Source organism: Ambystoma mexicanum, chromosome 4q (assembly GCF_040938575.1).
Source record: "Ambystoma mexicanum isolate Mex_15411 chromosome 4q, UKY_AmexF1_1, whole genome shotgun sequence".
NCBI lineage: Eukaryota > Metazoa > Chordata > Amphibia > Caudata > Ambystomatidae > Ambystoma > Ambystoma mexicanum.
The window spans coordinates 1005548629-1005560710 of NC_090928.1; the positions used below are offsets into that span (position 1 = coordinate 1005548629).

Sequence of the window (12082 nt, forward strand, 5' to 3'; positions counted from 1 at the left end):
CTTTGCTCAGCTGGCATGCCTCATCTCCTCCTTCTCCCCCAACTTCCAGTGTTATGCAGATGACACTCAACTCTTTTTCAGGCTTCCTGCTGACTCACTCACACCTTCCTTCATCCATGACTGCCTGTCTGCCATCCAGGATTGGTGCTCTTCCAATGATCTCTGCTTCAATGCAAACAAAACTGAGATCCTTCCTATTGGGACTCGTGCTCCCTCCTTCTTCCCCTCTCTCTGGCCTGCCACCTTGGGCTCTCCCCCTGCTCCTTCTTCTGAAGGCAGAAACTTTGGAATCATCTTTGACTCCTCTTTATCCTAACTCCCTCACACGATGGACATTGTCAAGAAGTCCCACTTCCAACTCTTCCTTCTCAAAGGAATTATCATATTTTCCCTTTTCCCCCAGAAGCTCAGTGTTTCCCAAGCCCTGGTTCTCTCTAGGCTTGACTATTGCAACAGCCTCCTCCTCAATCGATCTTCTTCCACTCTGCGACCCCTTCAGCTAATCCAGAATAGAGCAGCCAGATTTATTATTGGCCTTAAGCCCAGAGGCTGCATTCCTCCTGCCCTAAAAAGCCTTCACTGGCTCCCAGTGGATGCACAGATCAAATTAATATCCCTCTGCATCATCCACATGCCTGTCTGGGGGCATGGACGACACCATCTGCAACTCTCTCTTACCAAATACTCTCCTTCTAGACCTCTACGCTCCTCTGGCACCAACTCTCTGTGTGTAAAGCGTTTCGTTAAACAGAAAGTGGGAGGCTGCTCGCTTTCATCAGCTGGATCCCTCCTCTGGAACAGCGTCCCTCTCCCTCTGCGTCTTGAGCAGGACCTTCTGAAATTCCAAAAACACCTCAAGATTCTACTCTTTTCCTCCTCTTCCCTTCTCCCTTCCTCTGCTAATCCCACAGTTGCTGTGATTGGTGTCTTGGACCCTTATGCATCCTCTGGACCTCTGACCATTCATACCCAATTTCCCCAGCACCTGTCTTCCTTCAGCACTTGCTCCGGCACACCCTCCGCACTGGAGATTCACACTTTCCACCCAACGCGGTTCCTGGCTGCATAGCACTTACCATACCTTGCACTGCATCTGCGGCTCACCTTCAAGCACGGACACCACAGCACCTACCCCACTACCCACTTCCTTCCTGCACTTGCAAGTTCTGAATACCCACAATGCATAGTAGGTTCAGCCGTTCCTTCCCCATCTGTATTTTTTGTATTTAATTGTACTGCTATCCCATGTTCCCTCTCTGCTGCCCTCTGGGCGTTATGAAACAGAATGTATTTCCTGTATAAGCACCGAACACGCAAACAAAACATAAATAGATAAATAACCAGGGAGTGAGCTCTGTAGAAAACACATCAAAATAATCTATGACGCAGCCAGTTCGTGCCACAAGCCTTTCCATTTGCCATGCCAACCAAATATTCTGCTTCCTCTCCGCTCTATGGGTTGCTTTGACCAATGGGCAGAGCTAAAGTGCCACCATATGCACCACAACCAAACATTTTCCATTGTTTTGCAAAGTAACCTATGAGCAAGTGAAGGGAGAGAGCAGCTCAGATTTAGCATATTTGGTAGACCTTGAAGAATTTACTTAAAATCTGGCTGAATCAAAATCTGGTTTAGCAAGTTATGAGGATTTTATTGTCCTTCATTGCCCTTACTGTTGTAGGTAGTGTGTTGCAGCTGATAGCGTCATGTAGTCCAGTGTTTGGCCTATTGCCATAATAGGAGACCACCTGAATTCTTCTCGGAGTACCACGAACCGATGCACTTCTTTCTAGTCTCACTTAATGCCTCAAAGGGCCTCATTATAAGTATGATGAAACCATTAAAAGTGTGTGGCATTTTAAATACAATGCATGTTTTTAAATACCGCACTTAGAAGCTGGTGGTATCCAATGGGATATTGCTTGCATGGGGTACAAGGGAACTTCTGCATGAGGCAAACATAGGATTTCAATCAATCTGAACCATTATGAGTATTGTAAATGTGAAGCCATGTGGTACTTTGAATACCTCCCATTTGTAAAAATGATGATATTGCATTGGATTTTATGGCATGGGGTAGATAGAAAGTACTGCATGTGGTAAAGATGCCACTGAATTCACCGTAAATATCCCATGTGAGTTCAAGTCATAATTAAGTGCTATTTTAGAAATGGCACGTTTTTTAAATACCACATGTTTAAATTGCTTAGTAAACATCTGGTCTAGAGATTAATAAAATAATGGAATGCTAAAGAATGGGGAGTGCCTCAAGTATGGTATAAGAAGCCATGTCATCTCAGGCTAGATTGTAGATTTCTGAGCCAAAACAAACTACAGTAGTCAGAAGGAACAGATTCATAGCTATCCAATTTTTAGGGAATTAAAGATTTGGCCACTTCAAGGAAGAGGAAGCACCATGGTCCTGTTTTCACGAGACCACCTTCTGAAAGGGATCAGGCATTGTGACACTCCTAGTTTCGCCGCCCTAGCATCGCATTCATTAGCCCTTCAGCGAGAGGGGTGAGACATGTAACACGGTCTTACCTTGGGCTCTGCCAAGTCACCGAGATGCGCGACTTAATAAAGTTAATGAAGTTAAATGACAAATGGAAGTTGTAACAAAAGTTTAACGTCTGTATTTAAACTGAAGTTTTACAATAAAATAAAATAAAGAAATACATATTTGGCAATGATATTTATCACAAAAATATCAAGAAACAACATTCCTTGAAAAATATGTTTTTTATTTGGGAGTGAAAATAGTTATTTATTTTGATAAGGGGATAAAATCCATCATTTGAAATACAAAAAACTTTATATAACAATAAGAAATACAGTCTACGAGTAGAAATTCTCACAAAAACAAAATGTGTATCAGTACGCCAGCGTGGTTCAGCCTGATAGCACAAACCCTTGTCAACAACAGCAATAAAAAACAGCAATACAAAAGTAATACTTTTAGAAATACATATTCTATTAATTTATAAGGACAGTCTTCACTGCAGATTTAGCCTTTAAAAAAACAATGACTTTTGAAAAGGTCTTTTGCCTACAAAATACATTCTCCAAATGTACAGGTCAAGATACATTTGCTGCAAAACATGATTCAATTGTCCCGCATTGTTCACTAAATATTACTCCTGAAAACATTGACCGGCTTGATCTTTTCAAATACAGAAAAGTATACAATTTGATCTCATATAATTCACCGGCGCACTCTGGCCTTGACAGTAGGGTACTTTCTTCTGATTATGCAGAGACTCTGATATTTTGCACAAAAAGAAGTTCCTGGAATATGTTGAATACGTCGCCTGCCCCTTATTTCCATTGGGCTAACATTCTAGGTACGAGCGTTGATTGGTTGGTGGTTTGCACATTCTAATGAACATCATATCAAGTTGAAGAGCTGAATCATTTGCATTTACTGCAAAAACAGAAATTGCTCATGGTGAATTACTTGCATGTCTACATCACCAAGTATTCTGGTAATGCTTTTTAGTTTGGTCTAATAGGTGAGCCCGTAGCACAAACTATGAGCCAAAACTATTGCATTAAAGTAAAGGTAGAGTGCAGAAGGGAGGTGGGAGGGACACAAAGCTTGTTGATGTTGTTTGATTATTTACCCACACAATGACTGCCCATGGCCATGCTAATCTTTATCACCATCCCCACCAACTGTTTCTCCCCACCAAAAACACATCCTCCTAGGATGTCTTTGAGCTAGCTCTATCAAGCAGTAACATCAGACTGTGGTATATTGGGGTTGCCTGTGTTATTTCTAGGCAATCTTCTGAGAATCAATGGTTTAATTGCAGCTATAAATTTACTATTGGTGTGCTAGACATGTTCTGGAAGCAGCATGTGTGCACATATCCATTCCTTGCACTGAAGTCCTGTAAAGGCCAGCGCTGGCAATGCCAGCAGTATGGATATGGGATAGACGGGATTGCATGAAAAGATCGAATCTAAAATACTGAATGCATGTTTAGTGTGCATTCGGCATGGTAGATTAGATCGAAGTCCATAATACCGAACAAGGGAGTGTGGGTTGCGGGGGTATCCCCTGCTCCCTCTGTTTTCTATTATGGACTACGGGGGTTGCAGGAGTGTCCCACGCATACATCAAAGGCAGCTATTACCATCTGATGGATATGCAGTGCCAGTATCGCAGTACTTAGCAAATCCCTACGCCATGCCCACAAGAAAGCCACAACTGTTGGCTTTCCCAATGCTTGTTCAAAGGAAGTGTTCTAAACAGTGCTGTTGATGTATGTCCCATTTGACTAAAGGGAGAGTGTAGGGCCTGTTATTCTAATTTGAAGTACCACATATATTCACTAGTGATTATTGGTGGGTTGGCTATTTTCTTAGAAAAACATCTATTTCGTTATAAAGGAAGGGACTGCACATAAATTTAAAAAACACATATTTCACATAAACATAACATGCATTCAGAGTAGACTTTTTTAAATGAATTTCATGCTAGATGCAGAGAATAATGGCCCGTCTCCAGGAATGCTCAAACAATGATCCTGCAAACATGTAGATAGAGGGATTCATTCAACAAGCCATCAGCATATGCTGATTGGTCGAACTGACCACAGGCATTGCCGAGGAGCAGGCTTCACTCAAAATGCGCAAACTCACATTTGCATCTTGCGCAATTTCCACGTGTCTGTAAATGCGTGCACATAATGCAGTGTATCTGCCCGATTTGTACTCGGACTCCTTACCCCAAGACTGCATCTCCAGTGCCAGTGGACCATGCCAAGAAACCTTAGACTCAGCTATCGAGGGGCGTTGGAGAACAGAGAAAAGCAAAGGTCCCCGAAGCCCATGTTGGTCCTCATGCAGAGCCACAATACTGTCACATATATAGGGGCTCCATTGGAATGTCCGTACAGTACAGTCTAATTCTTCTCATACGCAATAACACTGACATTAACATGACATCCTCTAATGTCACATTTCCACCTGATTCCTTGGTTTACAGCTCAGTAGCATCTGCCCAGCGGGGTGATGTCGCTAGCATTTGAGGAGGCACATATCTTCCATGTCGGCACGCGGAGCAATACAGCGAGGCATGTGGAAAAGGACTTCTCATAATGCACGCACATCATCTCTCTGTCTGATCCTGGCCGTCGCATCGCCCCGCTATAACGGTGTGTCCGTGAACGCAGTGTGCTCCTTGGTTACGGAGTTGAAACTCTTGATGGTGCTGATCAGGTCTTCATCGTCGACATACTGCAGGAGAAGCAAAGGGTTAATATTTTAACACAAAGTTTCCTGCAGTGGCAACTTACAATGCATGTTTTAGGCAGAGCGTATAACTGAAGGAAACATATTGTCACCTTAATTTGGTCAAAGGGGTCATTTATTTGCAAGCTTTTATGATCCAAAATATCACTTTCCAAGGTGGTCTTTAATGGAAGGTTTCGAACACATGTATAAATAGTTTCATAAAATAGTAACACAACATCACTTTGTGGAAGGAATTATTTCCTTGTCTCCTACTGCCTTGTCTACTCGGCTAATTCGAGCAGCATGATAGTTTGTATGCATGCAGCCACCATAGGATCAAGCACTAAGGATGATTGCGTGGTTTCCTGATGGCGGACATTCGGAACTATGCGAGCGCCACCAGTCTCTGCTCCACCAGTTGAAGTTTAGCTGTTCACATGAATGCTGTTTACTCATCACTGCTTCCTCCAAATTGATGGGTTAAAACAGTTCAGTGGTGACAAGGTCTTGACTCTTCCAACCTGCATCAGTCATTCCGCAAACACTTCATCCAATAACCATGACACTCATGGCACTGAAGTGGTATTCCAGTCCCACTCCTTCTCCATGTCAACTGAGAGATCCTGCAGATGGAATAACTTCTCCTGGACCACCTCGCAGGGGTCAACTGAACAAGGCTGTTTTGTTGCATTTTTGCTGCACTTTTTGGGGCGGTGCAGGGTTAGCGTATATTTATTTGTAATTTATTATGGTAGTTGGTGGTTGGGGAAGGGCTGGGGATGTTTAGTAGGGTAGTATCGGGGAGGCTTGCTCCCCATAAAATGCAGCAATGAATGCTGGGAAACGAGTGTGATGAGTTGGCCATCTATGAGCTCAGATCCGATAGACGCATAATCCTCCCTCCTTCAAATTCCTGGCAATTCTGCTTTCTCACAGCACAGTCTCAGGGGCCAATTACCTTCAAGAACTACATTGCCATCATGGATGGCGGCAAATTCATGGAAAAGAAAAAACGCCCGGTTTTACAACACAGCGCCTTGAGAATGGAGGACAAAAGTCTCTAGCAAGGAAAACTGATGGGTCGGCCATTATCGATGATTACATGGAAGCTCACACACAAATAGAAATACGATTTGACAAAAACGTTAATGTCGTGCTAGAAAGGGCAACATCTCTCATGAATCCATACAGGACTTCGTCTTGGGCTTCCAGGATTATCCTGCTTGTGTACCTTTTGTCCCATGCCTGTCTGACTCACTTGAGGTCAATTGATCATGCTTTGTAAAGAACCTGAGGTCCAAGGGGCTTTGTGGGCTCAGCGCAGGCCTGTCCTTAGAGGAGGCAATAATCATTGCAAAAGGTGTTGACCAATCGGAGAAAGTCCGAAACCTAACAAAATGGAAGAGGTATGGACAGAAAGGTTCACATCCAAGGTGTGTGATAGATCCAAGACTAAGTGAAACTGTGTGAGTTTCGCTACAAACCTGACAGTATGAGAATCAGTAGGGTGCATTTCAGAGGCGGTGGCAGATCCCACACTGCGCATGACAAAGACTTCCCATAAGGACATACGGAGTATGCCGTGTGTAATATGGTTCCCTCCCAGGATATAGAAGACAAAGACAATGGGCTCGATTCATGGCATTTTTTGCCCGGTGCAAAATGACTTTGCACTGCCAATATACACCTTGATTCACAGAGCAGTGCAAAGTGTATTTTTGCAGTGCAAAGTCATGTTTCACTAAAGATGTACTCTTTGCACCTTGAATTAGGCTCATTTAGCAGCGTGCAGAGTATTGTTGGCAGTGTAAAGTCACTTTGCACTGTGCTAAAAGTTCCATGAATTGGGACCAATGGGCCTCATAAGTTTTGCAGTGCGGGAAAAGTGCTGGTAACAGTGGTGGTAATTCTGTGACCACCACTTTTCCTGCACCACAAAATTACACATTTGCCAGTGGTAGTTACCTGATTTACCTCCAGCCAAGAGCTGGAGGTAAATCTGGCCCCCACCGGAAAAAAATAGCCAGTATTTCAGGGCGTCAGTATTATCAATGCCAGAAATACCAGCAATCTTATGGAATGGGGATTTATGCCATTGCCGTCACCTGGAATATCCTGGTAATACTGGGAAATCAGACACGGGTAACAGTAGGTCCGTTTCCCACCGGAATAACCGGCGTGACATTGGGAAACATATAATGAGGGGTTACGTTGCTTTAGAATACACAAGGGACGTTGTGGGGGTTAGGGACACATGGGTGATGGTGGAGGGACCCTACATGGAGATCGAGCCAGTCATAAGGATGCTCTTCGTTCCACTGTCCCAAAATAATTCATTTAAACATTCTATAAAGCATAATAAACCTGACATCTTTCTGGATGAATGTTAGGCAAGATTGTATGCGGTACCCTTTGGGTGCACTACAACAACCCTGACCTCCTGGCAATAGGAACCCAACCTTTGGCATTAGTCTGTACTACACAGGTTGGTAGAGTGTGGAGCAGCCAGGCTTATCTCCAGATGGGTCAATGTGAGCTGTAGGGGAGTTACACAGAGACTCACAGTGACAAGTATTCAAATAAACTCTTACACTCAAGGTTTCTTGATTAAACAATTATTAATTTATTTATTAATTTATTTAACAGCCAGTTAACCTGCCCTGCATCCCTTGAGGGGCAAGCTGTACCAATTCTCCATCAGCACCATGAGATTTTATAACCACCCGCCCTACCTCATGTGACCAGAGTCCAGAAATGAAGAATGGTGAGGAATTAGGAGATGCAAGAGACCAATCGAAGTGTGAGAACTGGACATGGGAGTCCATACCAATGGAGGGCAGTCATGAGGTATGAGACAGAAGACGAAGAGATTCTGTGGAGACCTGGAGGAGGTCTCGCAGAGATGTTAACAGCTGAAGCCTGGTGGAAAGTGGGACCATAGTGCTAAAAGCAGGAAGTGCTCTGAATTTGGTTATTTTGGACCCAGACTGAAAACCGTGCCAGAGAACCCTGCTTGTTGGATGGGTTCTGGGACCTGGACAAGACAGTGAGGAGTTGGCAGAAGAAAGTTCAGAAGACAACCTAACTAGAAGGGTAAAGGATGCTGGAGACTCTGTCACGAAAGCCATGAGACATGACTGACATCCAGAGAGGAGAGCAGGGTGTCGTTAAAAGCAACTGATGCTTGAAGTCTGCAAGCGAGCCTGAGAGGTAATGAGAAGAACTACAAGAACTAGGTCAAGAAGAAGAGAGACCTGGGAGGTATGAGTATACAAGTTGAGGCTCTTTTGGACTTAGCTTGAGAAGTCATCCACAAATACATTTTCAGAATGGGGAATCCACTTTGGAAAGAGGAGATCCTTATTCTTATCTTTGCTTCCACATTTGACCAAACTGTGCCATCATGGATGCATTTCCAGGAAAGATTTCCCCTAATCAATCATGCCAGTTTCTATTAATGAAGCAAGAATGAAGGTTCCACTGCTCAAATAGTCCTGCACAGTGTGTCCTCCAAAGTGATGTTCATGTTATCCTCTTTATGGAAATGTATTCTAAGAGCATGAGGACCAGTTATTGATGAAGGATGGGGGAGGATCTGTGGATAATACAGGGATGTTCATTATCTCCCACCAACCTGGTGAGGCACCAGAATAGCACAGGAAAACCTGTAATGCCCATTGAGTTACTTACATCAGCGTTAGAACAGTTCCACCATTCAGCACACACGACAAGGTGGAACAGCAGATATTTCAGAAGATCGGTTGGTCCTAAACCTGCATGAACATATTGTAAATGCCATTGTCAAATGTGCTATGTGCCACCAATATGCTGCTGGGCATACCTTGAGAACAATGAGATGATCAATACCCTGCCCTACCATCCCATTTTATTTATTTATTTATTTGTAATGCGCCGTAACTCGCAAGTTTCGGGGCGCAGAAACATGGACACGAGGGACTAACAGAAATGGGACGAGACAGTTCCTAGAAATCAAAGGTTTAGGGGTTCAGGAGTGGCGAGGTCAGTTAAAGAGATACGTTTTCACTAACTTACAAAAGCGTAAGTAGTTAGGTTCTTTCCTTATGTGGACTGGCAGATTGTTCCAGATACCTGCTGTGATAACTGGGAAAGATTTTCCAAGTCCAGATTTACGTTTATGAGGCATTACTTCTATCCTACTTTGATCTGAGGATCTTAAGGCACGGCTTGGGGCATAGGGACGTATTTTCGATTTTAGATTTCCTGGTGCCTTCCAGTGGATGCATCTGTGGGCTATTGTAAGAGCCTTGAAGTGAGTTCTGCTCTCAATTTTGAGCCAGTGTAATTCCTTCCTGGCTGTACTGGTGTGGTCTGATTTGGATTTGCCTTTGATTATCCTGACTGCGTTATTTTGGATAATCTGGAATGCCTGTATGCTTTTTTTGTTGGCTCCTAGCATAAGTGCATTCCCGTAGTCTAACCGAGAGAGGATGGTTCCTCTAGCCACTGTGGCACAGTTGTTCTCTGATAGATACGGTCTAATAGCTCTGAGGAGTCTCAAGTAATAGTTGCATGTTTTTTTATGTATTGAGTCTGGGCTTCTGCTCCTAAGGATGCTTCCATCATCATGCCCAGGGTTTTTACTTTCTCAATTACTTTAATGTTGACGTCTTTGATCTTGAAGTTTGTGTAGTCGTGTGGCAATGTGTTTCTGGCTTGGGTGGATCCGAAAACCATTAGCTCGGTTTTGCTGCTGTTCAAACGCATCCAATTGGAATCCATCCAAAGTCCTATGATGTTATATATTCTGTTTAGATGGTCATTGTCAGTTTTATGGTCGCAGCTAAATTCCCATACCAGCTGCGTATCATCTGCATAGTTGGTAAAGAATATATCTGCATGATCTACAATGTAGCATAAGTATTTGATGTAGAGATTGAACAACAATGGAGACATGCTGGCTCCCTGGGGAACCCCGCAGAGGAACTCCCTTTCCATGGAGAGTTTGTCTCCCCAATGGACTCGAGATGTCCTGCCTTTTAAAAAAGACATTACCCATGTTTTTGCCTCTTGTGAGCAGTTGGCCGTTTTGCCCAGGGCTACTTCAAGTAGATTATGGTCCAGTAGATCAAAGGCGGCACTGAGGTCTAACAGGATGAGAAGTCCCGTTTTTCCCTTATCTAAGAATCTGAGCATCTTTGTAAGTCCAGCATAGCTGATTCTGTGCTATGAGATGGTCCGAGATTGTTGTGGGTGGAGTGCGTCAGAGGCCTCGATGTGTGCCTGAAGTTGTGCGGTGGCTACTTTATCCATGATCTTAAGCAGGAAGTTACAGTTGGTTATTGGCCTGAGGTTGCTTGGGTCTCTAGGATCCAAGCCAGGTTTTTTTATTAGTGGGGTAACTGTGACTTTTTTTATGGCCTGAGGGACTAGTTGGTCCCTAAAGGAAGTGTTGACGATCTTAGCAAGTGTGGGGGCGAAGATGTCTGGGTTTTCTAAAATTATTTTGGCGGGTAGGATGTTCTCTGCGCATGAGGTAGGTTTCATGGAGACGAGAGTTAATTTCATCTCTTCTGTGGTGATATACGAGAAATGGAAGGGTTCTATGTTAACAAGTGGTTCTTCCGCTGGCATTTTAATCGTGTTAGATTTATTTAGTTGTGCTTTTGTGATTTTATCTCTCGCCTTTTCTAATTTCTCAAAAAAAAGCTTTTTGGGTGTTGTCGCATTCCTGTTGAGATGGTAAGAAAGGTGGCGAGATGGCAGGGGGTTTGTCTAAAGATTTCAAGGTGTTAAAAAGTTTACTTGAGGCATTTTCTGCTGCTATGATTTGTTTGTTGAAATACTGTTTCTTAGCCTCTATTATTTCTTTCTTATATTTAGTTTCCGTATTTTTCCATTTTTCCCTATTTTCAAGTGTAGGGTTTTTTTTCCAGGTGTTTTCCAGTTTTCTTTTGGCTCCTTTAAGCTCGAGTAGTTCTTTAGAAAACCACTCTTGCAATTTGCTTTTGGTTCTAAAGGTTTTAGTCTGTAGGGGGGCATTTTGCTCTACTAACATTTTAATAAAGTCTAAGAGGGTTGACATCATAATGTCGCAAGAGTCCTCTTCTTTAGTAGTGGAGGTGAAGTCTTTTATGCATGATTGAAGTTGTTCCTTCTTGATATGTTTAAAGTTCCTTTGCATAACTTTTTGGGGGGATTGGGATTCTTTTCTTTAGGAGAGGGAAGAGAGACCTGAAACGAGACACTGTAGTGGTCTGACCATATACAAGGTTTGGTTTGGTAGTCGTGTGTGTCAAGGTTGTTGGTAATTATCCAGTCCAGTTGGTGACCATTTTTCATGGTTGGTTCTTTATTTGTGATGGTGTAGTCTGTTTAGTAGTGAGCTTTCTAGATATATGGCCTTTTTGTCAGCCTGATTGCCGTACCATCTATTTAGATCTCCGACCACTAATGTAGCACAATTTGGGCCTTTAAGGAGGTTTAGGAGATGTGTAAAGTTGTCATTAAATTCCAGGGTGGGAGATAGTGGTCGATAGACTACTAATAAGTTAAGGCAGTTGTTTTCAGTGGGCAGGTGCTTGAGGTGAATCATTTCACATCCACCACATGAGGATTTGCCTTGGAAGAGTGCAATGGAGCTTCTAGCTATAACTGCGACTCCTCCTCCTTTTCCGGTTTCCCTGTTGGTGTAGTAAATTACATACCCATCAGGGACAGCAACGTCGCACGTAGGGCCAATGGGGTCAGCGAGCCATGTTTCAGTGATACAGAAGATATCAATGTTCTCCTCAATGATCCTATCATGGATACATTTCGGCATTTGCATATAGATTATATCGATATGCTACAAAGTTGTAA

The 12082-nt window shown here is 43.2% G+C and overlaps 1 protein-coding gene across 1 annotated transcript in view; it reads right to left on the reverse strand.

Moving 5' to 3' along the window:
- Positions 1–2724: 2724 nt before the first annotated feature.
- USH2A (usherin) overlaps positions 2725–12082 on the reverse strand; it is a 4817015-nt gene continuing 4807657 nt past the window's right edge. Inside the window, exon 73 of the mRNA XM_069608572.1 lies at positions 2725–5245. Coding sequence (XP_069464673.1) covers positions 5156–5245 — 90 coding nt within the window. The 3' untranslated portion in view covers positions 2725–5155. The remainder of the gene's footprint in view (positions 5246–12082) is intronic.